The 17,229-nt window shown below is 36.4% G+C and overlaps 1 protein-coding gene across 2 annotated transcripts in view; it reads right to left on the bottom strand.

The window, feature by feature from the left end:
• Window positions 1–17,229, bottom strand: part of CNTNAP5 (contactin associated protein family member 5) — a 432,771-nt gene that overhangs the window by 303,534 nt on the left and 112,008 nt on the right. For both annotated transcript variants that reach the window (XM_087950302.1, XM_087950301.1), the window contains exon 3: window positions 15,492–15,685. In XM_087950302.1, the coding sequence (XP_087806428.1) occupies window positions 15,492–15,685 (194 nt within the window). The remainder of the gene's footprint in view (window positions 1–15,491; window positions 15,686–17,229) is intronic.

Genomic DNA, 17,229 nt, shown 5'->3' with positions numbered 1-17,229 from the left:
GCCACCATTCGTTTAGGATCTGTTCTATTGCCAAGAAACTGCATAAACATGTCCATCAGGTCACAAGAAAGCAGCTTGACTCAGGAAAGTCTTTACCATTCACTTGTACAATTGATGTTTTTCATACTGCAAGATTCTGACTTTTTTTTTCTTTTTAGCATTTCAAGGGAAAAAGGCTCACCCTGGTAGAAACATTACATGTAGAAGAGCAATGACAGGTGTATTAATTATGCAGCTGCCTCTATTAATTTCTTTGCATCATCAGGAATCACTTGTAACCTGCTTTTACCAAAAGAAAAGGGAAAAAATGGAATTAAATAGTTCAGTAATGACCCTCAAGGTGAATTAATGAACTTTTATTTACAATTTTCAAACTGCATAAATTTGGATGTTGTTAAGTGCAAATAATTTTGCTTTGTAAGAGTGAATTTTAAAAAGTATTGCTCTTCCATGAAGCATAATATTTGCATGAATATAAAGGTTATCATTATCTTTAGTTCCTTTTTTTGCATAGGCAAAAAAAGAGTTCTCCCATATTAAAGAATTCTCCTATTGCTATCTTTGTCTTCCCTTAGCAATAAGAAACTATAATACGGAAAGTGAAATGTCAATAATTAGTTTTGACAGTTCCAGAATGGGAAAAATCAGATAAAACATGCTTCCTAGTGAGAACTGCAATACTATATTTAAAACTTTAACATTTATGCCATATTTCGACTGCAAAAATCCATGCAACTAGATCATGGCAACAAGGAGCATATTTTACCTGTATACTACTATCAACAACTGGCCTTAGAAGTGATAATGTGAATATCAAAGTAGTAGCTTCTACCTATTAGGATAATCAATAGTAAAGGAACAAGCAGTCAAGAAATATCTACAGATTAGAACTTGGAAAAGCAGCCATGAAAGCCTTGGAAAAGATATTCAAATGCCTTGATATGTCTGCACCAATGGTGGGATTCAAAATTTTTTTATACTGGTTCTGTGGGCATGGCTTGGTGGGCATGGCAGGGAAAGGATACTGTAAAATCTCCAGTCAGAGGTGGCATTTGCCGGTTCTCCGAACTACTCAAAATTTCTGCTACCAGTTCTCCAGAACTGGTCAGAACCTGCTGAATACTACCTACAAAGATCAGAAACATAAAAGCCATTGTATTCCTTGTAATACACTTTGGAAGTGAAAGCTAAACTATGAAGAAGCAGGATATGAAGAATATTGACACTTTTGGACTTAGGTGTTGGAGAAGACTGTTGAGAATACCATGGACAGGCAAGAAAACAATCCGGTGGATTATTACTGTATATACTCGAGTATAAGCCTAGTTTTTCAGCCCATTTTTTGTGCTGAAAAAATCCCCCTCGGCTTATACTCGAGTCAGATTCCCTCTGAAAAAAAATGGTGTGGAGTCGCGGCCTCGGCGGCAGCGACTCCCAACAGCCCAAGCCGGGAAGGGAAAGGCAAAAGCGCTTTGCCTTTCCCTTCCCGGGCGGCGGGACTGGGGCGCGCCGGCGGTAGTGACTCCTGACTCAGGGGCCTCCGAGGGAGGGGAAGAGAGTGACTCCTGCCTCCCGCTGTCATCATCATCTTCTTCTTTTGGGTTAGTGAATCAATTAAACCTTTCATGATAGTGAGATCGTTTCCCAAATTAATTATTTTTATTTTTGAAATTTACCAGTAGCTGCTGCATTTCCCACCCTCGGCTTATACTCGAGTCAATAAGTTTTCCCAGTTTTTTGTATAAAATTAGGTGCCTCGGCTTATATTCGGGTCGACTTATACTCGAATATATACGGTAAATAAATCTCACTCTGAGTTCTCACTTGAAATACAAGTTACCAGGCTCAAATTAGGCATATACATTCCCTAATTCTCTAAGAAGGCTTTGATGCCGAGAAAAGTGGAGGGAAAGAGAAGAAGAGGACAACCAAAAGCAAAAAGTGGTAATAGTACAGCTGTGTGAAAAAGTCCTGCATGCTTTACACTTTACGGTTTATGGTATATGACATTTTTTGGATAGGCCATTGATTTTATGATATTTTATGCTAACTTCTATGCAAATATTGTTATATTTAAATAAATCCTGGTGGTTTTTAAGTGAAAAGCATAAGCTTTTTGCAATTTGGTGCTGTTTGGATGGGGATTGTGAATTTTCTTGCATGCTTACAATGACTATGAAAACAGATTAACTGATGCATACCCAGTGGCATATGTGTTCCAATTACTAAGGCCGATATCGCCTGGAGATAAGCAATAAGGGCTGGCCAATTTCATATTAGTAACCATGTTTGGTTACCTAAATGGTCCTTTTCAGGGCCACAAATAATAATGTTAACAAAACACTAGCATCGGCCTTAGTAATTACAACACGTATGCCATTGGGTAAACATCAGTTAATCTGTTTTCATAGTCATTGTAAGCATGCAAGAAAATTCACAATCCCCATCCAAACAGCACCAAATTGCAAAAAGCTTATGCTTTTCACTGAAAAACCACCAGGATTTATTTAAATAAAACAATATTTGCATAGCAGTTAGCATAAAATACCATAAAATTAACGGCCTACCCAAAAAATGTCATAAACCGTAAACCGTGCAGGACTTTTTCACACAGCTGTAGCTATGGATCAGGGGTAACAAACTCGCAGCCCATGGGCCAGATACGTCACGTGCTTTCCCAGTTTAGCAAAGGGGGTAAAAGTCCTGATACATCACGTGATGATACCGTGATGATGCGAGTTTGACATCCCTGCTATGGATCCCCCTGAAGGACCATGTTAGGGATAGATCATAATGGACAAAATCTATCTCTATGGTTGCTATGGCACACAATCAAAAATGGGCAACCAAAGTTTGTTGCTGTTGTTGTTTTTCTACTGTAATACACATATTCCTAAAATTGACATTTTCTTAATACATATTTAACATACCCTTTAAAAACAGTCTATATCATAGAACAGGAGTGTCAAATTCATGTCATCATGGCAGTGTCACATGATGAATTGGGACTTTTCCCCCCTTCGCTAAACTGGGCATGGGCATGGCCAGCACATGACACATCCGGCCCATGGGCCAGGGATTTGACAGCCCTGTCATAGAATGCTAATTACTGTGGTTTCTATATAATTTTCAACATTATAACCTTTAAGGTCTTTTTGTTTTCTTCAATTGGGAAAACACCAGTGAAAATGGGGCTTTGCTTTATGCTAATCTTTATGCAGGTGTAATGGCTAGTCTTAAAAGAATACATCTTCCTCTCAACACATAGAGCATTATTGCACATGCCTTATAAATAATCAGCACACATCAGTTTACAGCCAAATGCAACATTTTTCACCTCTATTGATCTTAGCATCACTAGTGGGATAATTTGAAAAGTTATGAAAAATGAAAATTAAGTCATCCTTCTCCAAAACCTGGCACATTTAACATGTTCTGGATTGCAGCTCTCATCAGCCCCAGTCTATAATGCTATTAGACCCAGACAACAGTGGCTGATAAATCTAGTAGGCACCAGAGTGAATCAGATTTATTTCTACTCTGCCATATAATATAACAATATTTGTGCCAGAAGATCATTTAAATGCACACAGGCTAAATATCAATCATGTTATTCCATTTTAGGATAAGCAATGTTATGTGGAATAAAGAAACAGAGTAAGGGATAGTAAACTAAAGGAATGAAAGACATGAAATAAGAAAAGAAAAAAAGGAAACATAGCAAAACTAGTTTATTCCAGTGCTAATCCCTATGCCTTTTCAAACTTTTATATCAATGTAAATGACCTATCCACCACTTGATACAATCAGTTTTTTTTATAATTTTTAAAGATCACACATAAAGATAAAAGTAATACAAATGAGAAAAGAAAAAGTCCAAGGAAAAAAAGGTGGGAAAAGTAGTAACCCTTTGTCCTAGCAAGTATAAACAACTTTAACCATTCTTACAACCCTCATACCACCTCTTAAAATAAAACAAACAATCCCTTCAATCTTTCATATCTCACCAAGATTTTCTATAAACACATTTCTTATAAACCATCCTCCTTCCTAAGCAACAAATGTCTAGGGTTACCCAAGATTAACAATCTATTATAAATGTTATTGAATAAGCCCATCTGAATTCCTTTATTTTCTATTTATATCCTGCTTTCTATTTTTAAAACATGTCTCCAGACCCCATCATTCAAATCTGATCTATAGACATTCAGTAGAAGAAGTTAACAGAAATAACATAACTTTTTTTTTAACCTTGATCAGATAAATTTAAAATGTAATAAATAACCTCTTTTCTATACAACTCATATTTTAAGCAAAACTTTGACTCAGTCCTGGTCAAGACTATCAATTAACAATAAGCTTTGACCCTTTAACTTTGGTCAGATAAATCAACTTTATATTACTTCCACTTGATCACAATAATCTTGGTCTTGAATTCCTTCAAATAATGTCTAAAGACTACAGCTGATTTCATTTGTATATTAAATATTTCATCTTTTCCATATCCTTGTAGTCTATAATTTTCAAGACCACATTTGATTCAATTTCAGTCTTGTCCAGTAAAATGTGTTCTTTTCTATAACATCATTCTTCAATAATGGCCCAAAAATTCCAGACAGATGTGATACATCTGCAAGTTTGATACCTAGATGCTGCATCCAGCCATGGATTGCAGTCATAATGAGGACCCAAATTGTTGGGGGCAATATCTGTAAACCTTTTAGAGAAGGCTGTAAAGCACTATAAAGTGGTATATAAGTCTAAGTGCTATTGCTATAATATAATCCCATTTCTTCAAGGGCATCTCCAATTATCCATGTCCTTACTGGAAGTCACACTTCATATAATTCCTGTTGTTCTTTAAATTTCTCATGTTTCTCTTTCTGAAGATCTTGTCAATTCCATTCACCACATTTTTCTGTCTTCCCTTACTATATTTACTTTTTTTGTATTTTTTTTCTGATTTGATACCCTTTTTTCTAGATGATAGAGTATCATCTAGATATACCACCTAACCACCTTGATGTAATTTTTCAGAGCCTTGAACATTTAAATTAAATAAGCAGTTTGAGTTTGCCTTGCTGTGCCTCATGATAGTTCTGAAGTCTCCAGCTTTACAGCTACAATGGTAATAGCTCAAGATATTGATCAAAAGTGGTAGGACCTGGTTAATAAATTAAATGCAAAAATAAAAAAACATTATGAAACTTAAAGGGAAAGTACACCAGAATCAACAACTACTGAAAAGAAATTAAAAATTCAAGCATGTAACCCTGTGCAACCATCCTAAATGAAGTAATCAACTTGAACTTTATTCCTGATGACTTCAGGGAGACTTCTTGTGATTTCATGGATACATCTTGTTTTTCTTGTCCATACTGCAGTGGTAATTTGCCACTGCCTTCGTCCAGGCTGTTTTTCTACTTTGCCAATAAAGTGCCAGTGATACTGGGTGTCAATTAGTGTATGAATAACCAATATTCATCAGGTTCTGAGGCTCCAATCTTCAATAGTTATGAGAATATATATGAGGACCTCTTTGGAGAATATATATGGACCTCTTTCCAACCCTTTTACCACCGATGGCCATATGTTTGTGGGTACAAGGATGCCTAATGGAAAACATATAATGTGCTGCATTCTCTCTCATCTGAGTCAGATGGCCAGTGTATAAGAACAGCTAACATTAACATTAATCTCTGTTTCTAATTCAGGCATCCTGAGAAGCTATAGATACTATGGGGAAAAAAAGAGAATTTATTTTTATGTTTAGGGCCCTCCCAGCTTCATCAGAGGAGCGTATGAAAACAAAGACATATGAAACAGAAATTTCATTTCATTTCTATTGATTCATTCTTGCATGAGATTATAAGATTAATTAATACTATGCTCAATTCAGTCTAAATTAAAATGGTATCAGAGAAATTAACATTTCATTTGGACCAAAGAGAGAGAGAGAAAGAGAAACTTTTATGGCTATCTTTAGATGACCTATATACTGTTGGAAAGTAATTATTAAAAAGCTAAAGTAGCACCATTTTAGAAGAAAAGTTAGTGTTTCGTCATTATGGAGAAGTAAAAGATAGAGAAAAACTGAGGAAAATACTTATGCTTCTGGCAAAAGATAAGTTCTACCAATTAAAAAGTGGGAAATCAAGCTTAACCTTATTAAGAAAGTCAAACATGAGAAATTTATATTTAGTCATGCACACATTCATTATTTGTAGCTATCTATACAAGAATGTTGTGCTCAATGCTTCTGCCTTGTGTGCCTAATAACCTTTTGAACTTGGAACTATGGCATCCCGATATGACCTGAGCAAGAAACAAATCAAAGAGAAGAAATTCTTCTAACATTTCCATTTAAAAAGCCAGTATCTGTATGTAGCTGCTTCAATATGACTTTAAGCAGGGAAAGAGCCAAGAGAGAACATCCACAATCATGTGACTGAAAGCCTTGTTCCCTTTTTAGTATGGGACTTGCTTTTTCTTTTAACCTCTTTCTTGTGGACACCTGGCTTTAAATAGAGGAAAATGTCACTATTATGCATTCATCTGCCTGATTATTATACCTTGTTTGTACAAGCATGAATTAATGATGCCTCCCTATTCTGAATTTCTCCTTGTAAAGATCACTATGTACATTATATTGTATCTTTTCCATTTAATTAATTTGTAAATGGTCATTTGCTCCACAAAACTTAAAACAACACTGCCACTGAAATAAAAAAGGAGCCCACTGTATTACTAAACATGAACTTACACCATTTTCTTCAGTAAGGTTAGTCCAAATTATATTTAAACTACTGAGAAGCTTAGATAAGCTAGGAAGCTTATCTCAAATTTATGTTCTGTCATGAAGTTGCTGGTGTCCTTCAAGAACTTAACTGGTTGTGCAAGATTACTATGAAGCCTTATGTTCTTTAAAAAAAATCAGGGGGGTAGGAACTGGTTGAGTATTAAGGAAGGTATTTGTGGTCATAGTGAAATTGATGTTACCATATTGCCTACCCATGTATTGCCTGTAGGACTTATTTAAAGAACGAATGCTAGTTAGTCTTCTATGTCAGCCTGTTTCTAAACTGAAAACCTCGTAGTTGTACATCTATTATTTTTAAAGGTATCCCTTACAACTCTTTTAACTTATTGAAGAATTCTGAAAAACCTGAAATCTTTATGAATTATATTGTTTTATTTAGTTTCCTAGTATGATTTGATTGCTTATTTAGTATCCTATGACTATCACCAAGTATTGTATTTTATTATTCTTGATGAATGTATTTTTATGTACACTGAGAGCTTATGCACCCAAGACAAATTCCTTGTGTGTCCAATCACATTTGGAATAAAGAATTCTAGTCTAGTCTAATCTAGTCTATTATCTCGCCATTTCTTTCATGTCTCCTTCCTTTAGTTTCCATAAATATATTGTCCTTTAATTTCAAAGAAGGATGATTTTCCCTCATAGGCAAATATGGTTGTTTTACCTTTTTTTTCTCTACATGTTTTTGTCGCCCTGTATAATTTGTACATTGACAATTAAAAATGGCTCTGCATGCAAACAAGTACCTTCATCTGAAACAATTTGTCACAAGCAGGTGCTACACAAGTACGTTTTCATATTTAAAATTGCCATAGTTCCATAAATCTATATTAAAAGCCATGGAAGAAGGAGGTTAAAAGCAATAGCCCTTAGATTTATATACCACTTCACAGTGCTTTAAAGCCCTCTCTAAGCAGTTTACAGAGTCAGCATATTGCCCACAATGATCTGGGTTCTCATTGTACTGACTTCAGATGATGGAAGGCTGAGTCAACCTTGAGCAGGTGAGAATTGAACTGCAGGCAGTCAGCAGAAGTAGTCTGCAGTACTGCATTCTAACCATTGTGCCACTATGGCTCATATAGTCAAATACCTGAGAAGAATTGGTTACAGCTTGTCTGCTTTGGCCAATTAGCTATATAGGGCAAATAATGATTAAAGATAGGTATGTGCAATGATATAAAAAACAAGAATTACAACAATTCATGGTTTCCTTGAAGCAATGCAACACCTTATATTCTGGAAAAAAAAGTTCTTAAAGATTAAAGTATTGCCACAAACCAAACATACTTTGGTGGTTCTGAAAAATAAGTGACAGAAGGTCTTTTAAACATGTCTTTAGAACATGCACATCAAAGAGCTGCTCCTGCTGAGAAAACACAGGTAATGAACTTTCTGATTTGAGTTAATTACCAAAAGAGAAAATAAAATGATGTACTGATTGAAATAGTAAAACTGTTGCTGATCTTGAGTCAATCCTCAGCAAATTCATGCCCATATTGAAAAAAATAATTATAAGCCTGGGGTGCTGTAAGCTAAAATGTCCTTTTTTGCAACAGACTTTTAACTACGAAGAGATTTGGAAAATGAGTTTAAATGGCTAAACTATTTCATCTGGCAATCCAGCCACAGAATTTACCAACATTATAAATGCAAGCTGAATAAATATACAAAGATAGATTTTGATTTCAACTTGTGAAAAACTAACCTAGTTTTATCATTATTCTTTTCTGTTATTGTGGGATAAGTATTACAGACCAGATTGTAGTGCACACATTATTTATCAGTTTCCTCCTCAGTGATAATGTGCAGACATCACTCTTTATAGATGGCAATGCAGATAAGCAAGCAAATGGCCCTGCCATCAGGTGCAGTGTGGCCTTTTGTAATTGACAGGTGGAAATTTTGTCAATGCACAGATTTTCTAAGAAAATGTATAACTTGATATGACACCCAGTATGCTAATAAACACTAGAACCACTGCAGATGGTTTATGCCATACTTTTAATCTCTATTTTTCAGATCTTGATACTTTCTGATCACCTCCAATTCTTTGCCTTCTGTTCTGTAATTAGAAATTCCAAAATATTTTAACCTGTTCATTTTCAATTACTTCCCAACTATACTATGTGTTCCCATCATTTCTGTTTTTATTACTGGCACATGATAATTTTTACAGATGTTGCAGTGAATCATTTTTGCGACCATGGTATATTGGCTGTTTATAATCAATTTGTCAATCTTCTTGGACAACTGTATATGTTCTTCTGCGCTTTTTTTTGTACATCTGCACTTTGGATTATGATTTTTCAATTCTGGCATTAATTACATTAGTTCAAACAGCTTGTTCTTGTGCAGCCAAATTCAAGCTTTCCATTTCCTTTTGTAACGTTCCAGCAGTTGCAAGTCATTACCAGGCTTTATCTTTACTCATTTTCCTCTCAATATTTTGTAGAAATTGGCCATGTCCATTTCTTCTGTTTGTGTTGTTATCACATTATTTCAATGCTTTCTTGTTGTTTCCTGTACATTTAGAAAGTTTCAGTTTCTTGGCTGTCTTTTACATAATCAGCCAGTGCATGTTTTTCTTCTTTGATAGTTTGTTTGATCTCTACCTCCATTTCTTCCGAGCAAGTATAATTTATCAATATGGTGATATAATGCATAATGAATAGTTATTAGTTTGTTGTTGTTGTGGTTGTTGTTGTTATTTGTCCAAGCTTGTATCTAGTTAATAATTTATTGTTATTTGTTCAGCTTGTATCTAGTTAATAATGTATCTAGTTAATAATTTCAGCAGTATATTATATCACAGGTACGGTCCAAACATTTGTGGCTTTGATGGCGCTTACACTATTCAATTTTGTCTTTAGTAATTTTCTCACTCTTTGGATGTATACTTTACTAACCACCTTTTCAATTTGTCCATGTTATCCAAGTATAAAATGCCCATTAACTTGTTATTCACAGGTAACATAACCAACTCCTGGCTTATGGGATCTTCCATTGAAGCTTTCAGTGATGATGTTAAGTAGAACATCTGATTAAGGAAGAAATTGGAACTACAAGTATAAAAAATAAACTACAAGTAAAACCTCAGTCTGCATATGCATCAAGATCTAGACTTTGCTGTAGTGGTATGCATGTAGAATAGTACAACATTTGGGAAATGTGTTGTTTTTCTTTGTTCCTTCCCTCTCAACATTGTTTCTAATGTATGGTTCCTTAATAGCTTCTGGAGTGATCTGGGCATATTTCACTTTTTAAAAAAAATTATCCTGGGAATAAAGCTGGTGTTGTTTCCCCTTTCTCTTTCTGCAGCAGTATTACCATTTAGAGGAGCATGTAGTGTATTTTCATACGCAGTTGGAAGATACTAAATCAGAATGGAGGGAGAGTATTATGACCTTCATCACTTTCTCAGTGTTTGTGTTTTATAATTGTGTTCCCCATAAGAAGCTTTTTCTACTTTTGTCAGCATTAAGAGAAACTGCAGTTATCTGTAGGCTATCTATTCCCATGGTGAGCAGTAATAGAAATCAGGAATCACACAGTGTCGTAGAATCACCTGAAGGTTTAATTTTGCCTGGTCTTTTTACTCGAATTTAAAATGTACTGTATCATATTGTATTATCTCCTCCCCCTCCTCCTGCTAAGATTTCATTGTTTGCCTCACAGCATTTAAACTGCTTATATCTACCAGCAATTACAAATATAACTAGATACCTTGGGAATGTTGACAAGGACAAGAAGTGTTCAAAGTCTGAGCACAGCACGGGTGGCACTGTCCCCAAACTGCGAATGTTGTGCAGTGATTTTAAGTTATCCTAGAGTCTACTGTACAATCTTGAGGTGGTTGCTTTTAGCCTGATTAAGGAACATAGAGAAAGAGTAACTAGGTTATTTAAAGCCTTAAATATGACACAGTTGAACAAGCAATTATTGAAAAAAAAACATCTCAGCAAAAGATCCTTTTCTGGATTTCCCTCTCCAAAGGGAACATGGTAGGAAATGGTGAATGAACTCTCAGATTTTTGGCTTCTTTTGCACTAATCGGGCAGACTAAAGTAAATGCTACCATTTCACAGGCTTAGCCAACATATGTCATGTGCTAGTACTACATATGGTAAGGAAATTGGTATGAGAAGTGAAGGCTGGGTCACTTGGATTTTGCATACTCAGCCACATGTTAAGCATGTGCCAATCTATGCTTTTAAAAATGCAAAGAAAAAATAATATTGATGATAGGATTTAGATTTGTGCTTCCAGAATTCGGTGGAAGTCAGAGTCCATGTATATTTAATAACTGGTCCAGAAATTGAGTGATAATATCAACATCTAAAACTGAGTTTGTATATTATATACACCTGTCAGCTTAAACTGTTTAGCCATCCTTGGATTTTGAGATGAACATCAAAACGAATGTTTAGTTTATGAGGCTTTGGAAGGCAATGTAGATATTCAAGACAAAGCTGATATTTTATCATCTTTATTTGAATAAGCTGAAAGAACAAGTTTCACCTTGGAATGTATAACTTGGGTAATTGCCTCTCATCTCTGTAGAAGCTAGATGGGAATATTGCTTGGTGAATGCTGCTGGTTCATTCACATGAAAATGCTGATGGATTCATTTGCATGAACCAACTAAACAGATTGAACCCTTCGCTGCAGATTTTTCTCTGCAATGAGGTAGATGATAGAGATAGGAAAACCTTTGCTTGATCTGCATATCTATGACACCAATCAAATGCTTCCTGGATTAATACACAGATTTAAAATTTATCTTGGCACCCCATACGTCTCTTATCATTTGAAATGCAGATTCCTCAGCAGATGGGAATGAAGCCCACACTCCACCCCTGTACGTAGCTTCAGAATGATAAAACTATAACTGCCAACACTGTGCATCAAACAATGAGTTATAGTAATGCAATTTCCATATTGAGAAATAAACTACCTATTAAAATATATGTATTCTCTGTGGTAAGCAAAATACAGTTGCTTTAGGTGAAGGAAAATACTTGCACTATAAAACAAAGAGAGAAAGCCAGTTTGGTGTTGTAATTAAGGCAGCAGGCTAGAAATGGTGTGACTGTGACTTCTAGTCTTGCCATAGGCATGAACTTAGCATGAACTTAGCTGAGTGGCCTTGGACTCTCTCTCAGCCCTAAGAAGCTCACAAGGGCAAATCACTTCCAAAAATCTTTGCAAAGAAAATTTCAGGAACTAGTCCAGGGGGTCTCCAGGAATCAAAAATTACTCATAGCCTCACTCTTCCCACTGTTTATGGTCACATTTTTCAGTTTTCAAAATTCAAAAAGAAATGGGGAAAATTCTACTCCTCTCCCTTTATAAAACAATCTCTCTCTCTCTCCCTCTCTGCCTCTCTCCCTCACTTTACAGGAGAAAAATCACAATTTTATGCATCTTTTTAGTTCCTTTCTCATTTGAAGCCTGGTGCACAAATTGGCATGAACTGGCTTATGAGAGCATCTAAACAGGCACAGGATGTTTAAAGAAATACTGATTTGTTGGTCCTTGAAAGATTGCAAACCATCTGGGATAGTCTTTGAACTGAAACTTTTTTATGGACTGCTAGTTCTGATTTTAAATGAAATTTTTTAAATGATTATTGTATTGTTATTCCAATGATTTCATGCTAGCTTTAAAACATTTCATTGATAAAATATGTTCTAGTTAGTACAAATACTAAAAATTGACCTATGAAGTTTTTAGAATTAGAATTAGAATTAGAAGAACTTTATTGTCATTGTACAAGTACAACAAAACTGTGGATGCACCCCAGCAACTGTTCGCAATACTATAAAACCAAAGCACTAAAAAATGAAGATAAGAAAGATAGAGTCCCCACGTCTCCATTTGCAATTTGAGAGTACAATATCTACGAATATACACAAAATATACATCCAACACTGACTGTAACGCTTAGCCAAGTATATACACAAGAGATGGATTGTTCTGTAATATACATCTGAATGGGGTATTGAGATTTCACATCTTTTCACATCTTAATGAGGTAGTGACTTCCTGTTTATTTGTGGTTCAGATGGCCCAGGGAAAGAAACTATTTGTTAGTCTAGTGGTGTGGGATTTTATTGACCTAAAACGCCGTCCAGACGGCAGCAGGTCTAAAAGATAATTGCCAGGGTGTGAGGGGTCTTCCATAATGGCCTTGATTCTGCTTTGGCAGAGGGACCTGGCTAAGTCTTCCAGGGAGGGCAGAGGAAAACCAATGATCTTTTGAGTTGTGTTTATCACCCTCTGTACAGTTTTTCTCTCCTCAACTATGGAGCCTGCATACCATACACCCAGACAATATGTCAGAGTGCTCTCCACAGAGGCTTTATAGAAAGCCAGCAACAGCTTCTTATCCAGATTGTTCTTCCTGAGAACCCGCAGGAAGTGCAGCCGCTGCTGAGCCTTCTTCACTATGGCCTTGGTGTTAGGGGACCAGGAGATATCAGCTGAAATATGGATGCCAAGGAATCTGATAGTAGGGACAGTTTCCACTCATTCTCCGTTGATGATGAGTGGGGCGTGGTCCTGTCCATGTTTCCTGAAGTCCATAATCAGTTCTTTGGTTTTATGGACATTCAGTGACAGATTGTTCTGTGAACACCAGATAGACAGGTTCTCTACTTCTGCCCTATATGCCATCTCATCCTCTCCGGAGATGAGACCAATCATGGTCATGTCATCTGCAAACTTTATGATGGTGTTTGTTGCGTGGCTTGGTGAACAGTCAAAGGTGTACAGGGCATATAGCAGGGGGCTCAAGACACAACCTTGGGGTGAACCAATACTGAGTGTAATAGTGGAAGAAAGGTGGGGGCCAAGTCTAACAAACTGTGGTCTGTTTGTCAAAAAGTTCTTAATCCAGGAGCACATGGGGGTGGGGACCTGCAGATTATACAGTTTGGTTACTAGTATATCTGGGATGATAGTGTTAAATGCAGAGCTGTAGTCCACAAAGAGCATCCTCACATAGCTCAGTTTGTTCTCCAGATGACTCAGCGGTTTATGAAGTGTGATGGCCACAGCATCCTCTGTAGATCGGTTTGCTCTATAAGCAAACTGATGTTGATCAAAGGAGGGTGGGAGGCAGTCTCTGATGTGCTGTGAAACTAGTCGCTCAAAAACCTTCATAATGGAGCTTGTTAACGCTATGGGCCTATAGTCATTGAGAGTGTTTATATTTGTTTTTTGGGGAACGGGGATGATGGTTGAAGCCTTCAGGCATTGTGGGATGATGGCATGTGTTAAAGATAGATTGAACAGCTCTGTAAGTATTTTTTCCAACTGGTCAGCACACGCTTTAACTACTGCACCAGGAATGCCATCAGGCCCAGCAGCTTTCCTGGAATTTACTGCTCTCAGTGTTTTTCTCACCTCATGCACAAAATACAGAAATTGTTCACCTAAATTATACTATGAGTTAATAGAATTAAGTGATGGAATTCCAGTGTAATTCCCATTTAATTAATTCATAGAATTCATTTAATAAAATTCCCACTACTCTATTAATCATGTCAGTTATTAGTAGAATTGAACTGTGTTGCGGGACAAATGGTTTGAAAGACTATTTAAGTCATGACTGTTCTGAAGAGAACAACAAAAAGAAATTCTAATAATTTTATTTACACAGCTTGTGTTTAGAATGTTCTTAACATTTTACATGTTCTCAATAATTCTCACAACTGCACCAAAGGGGAGAGAGAGAGAGAGAGAGAGAGAGAGAGAGAGAGAGAGAGAGAGAGAGAGAGAGAAGCATTATTTATTCCTACATTAATTTTCAGACATCAGCAGAATTTAGAAAATAACACGCTGAATAATGCCATTGATGAAATATTAATGTTCAGGAACAGATTCTAGTTCATTTTAGCTATTGTATAACACAATTTCTTGGAACAAAATTACTGGAGAGAGGTAAGGTACAAATTAATAAAACTGAAGCATTTATGTAAATTTTTTGATCTACAAATGCCCACAACAGACCCAGTAGTGCAATAACCCACCTATCACAGAGATACAGTGTAGAACTCAACTGATTGATTTTCACTAAGAACCTCACAATGAAGTGGACTAATCAAGAACTCCCATCATGCATAATATGTCACATAAAGTAATATAGGATTTACAAAACTATGACCAAGTTAATTTACAACATTAAAGCATAATATACCTTCCTTGGTTTTATACATGATGTCTAAATTCTTAGCATTATATGTGAATTGGGCCACTGTTGCTAGTTTAAGAAACAAGATTTAAATCAACCGGATTAATATTATCTATAAAAATTACCAAATCTATAGTGCAGTGCACTTTGAAGCATGTATATATTGATTATACAAATTTATCAGCTTTTTGATAAACATGATGTGTTATTTTACATCTTGTTTCCATAGCCATAAGCTTTAGACAAATCTGTTTAAAATTTCAGTCCTCATTCTCAATGGTATTGCTATAGAAACATATGTTTCTATGTCGATAGATCATATAAAAAGAAACATTACAATGGCACCTCTAATTGTATTTATACGGCTGGAATCCTTCTGAAGATGGAAAACTAAAATTAGGTAGAGAAGGCTATTCTGCCTAGAAACAGCTGGTAATACCTTAACCATTTATTCAAAAGATTTAGACTTACCCAGATGACGTCCTCCTGTCTGTACTGCTTCCAGTTGCGACCTGTATCACTGAACATTAGACTGTAGCTTGTGGTCCAGTCAGAGCTTCCATATCTTCCCTGAGTAGCAATGCCTGTAACCTCTACTCTGTCTCCCAAATCAACTTGGAGCCATTGTTCCTTACTGGAATCCAAAGGGGACCAGCCACCAGCTCCTAAAAGAAAAGATAAACCAGAATGATTCTTTTTATGAGTGTTACATCTCCACTAAAATGTTCTGCAGAATGTACTGTTAGCCAAAAAGTTATTTCCTTCAGGATTGCATATTTTTCCTGATTTCCATTATTCAGAAACATATCCTCATGTATCAGAGGTGGTATTCAGCAAGTTCTGACCAGTTCTGGAGAACCGGTAGTGGAAATTTTGAGTAGTTCGGAGAACCGGTGGTAACCTCTGACTGGCCGCGCCCCCATCTATTCTCTGCCTCCTGAGTCCCAGCTGATCGGCTGGGTCTTCTTTTGCTGCCCTGCACAGGAGAATGGAGCTGGAAAGCAGGTTAGTGGGGCGGGGAGGGAATGGAATGAAAATTTTACAGTATCCTTCAACTGCAATGCCCACCAAGCCATGCCACATCCACCAAGCCATGCCCACAGAACTGGTAGTAAAAAAATTTGAATCCCAACATTGCTCATGTAATCCATGGAGGCTTATCAAAAAAGGCCCATTCTAAATCCATCATTGCTTCCCACCTTGTTTCTATAGATACATCCAGTCCCAAGTAGTGATTTATGACTGATGTTTGGGCATGTGCAGCCTGTGTATGTTAATTCTCTTAATTCTGTTTTTTTTTTCTTGTTGATCTCATAAGTGCTGAGAAATCTTGTTTACCAGATATGGACAGCTAGATTCTGTTTAGAATTTAGAAGCCAAACTGTTTCTATTATTGTTAAAAGGAGGTTTAAGAACTCAGATATAAGAACAAAGATGTAGCCAAGAACTAACTGTAGAACAAATCACAAATTCTTCATACACAAGTTTCAAATTAAACTAAAGTGGAAGGAAAAAAAGCCAATTAGCTTCTGCAACATGAACTTGATCATATACCAACATTTTCAAAGAGATCAACAGGAATCATTTTGAAAGTTCTGAACCTCATTGAAGGAGGAAGTGTGGGATTAATTTAAATAAATTGTTAAGGATGAATGTGAAAGCAGACTACAGGAGATCAAGAAACAGAAGGAAGCTAACTGGATATCAGAAAAAAAGATGAATAATTGTCAAAAAGAAGAGAGGCATCAAAGCCACAACTGTTAAAGACCACAGGAAGCAACTCAATTTCAGAGAATTGTTAAAAGAGACAAAAACCAGTATTACAACAACATCTATAAAGACATCAAAGATAAAAATAGATATGGAAAAATAATAAAAGTCTTTCAATCCAAATGCTATCAGAAATCAGGAGATTCCAAGCTCAAATTGGTATGCTAATGTATGCCAATGGACAGATATCATAGGAGGGGAGCCATGTTAATGTATAGCAGGGGTGTCAAACTCGATTTCATTGAGGGCTGCATCAGGACTGTGTTTGACCTCAGTGGGCCAGGATGGGCATGGCCAGGGTGTGTTGGCCAACTTGTTGGGGATGCCTGTGATGGCCCAAGCACTCTGTCAGTGAAAACAGGCTCCTGAGCTCCGTTTTCGGCTGCCACAGCCTCCTGCAACCCTCTGCCAGTGAAAACAGAGCTCAAGAGGGCAGTCT

The sequence above is a fragment of the Notechis scutatus genome, chromosome 1 (assembly GCF_049901735.1).
Source record: "Notechis scutatus isolate UNSWTSFEM ecotype Mainland chromosome 1, rNotScu1.2, whole genome shotgun sequence".
Lineage (NCBI taxonomy): Eukaryota > Metazoa > Chordata > Lepidosauria > Squamata > Elapidae > Notechis > Notechis scutatus.
The sequence above is the reverse complement of the archived record's forward strand: the minus strand, read 5'-3'. Positions and strand labels throughout refer to the sequence as shown.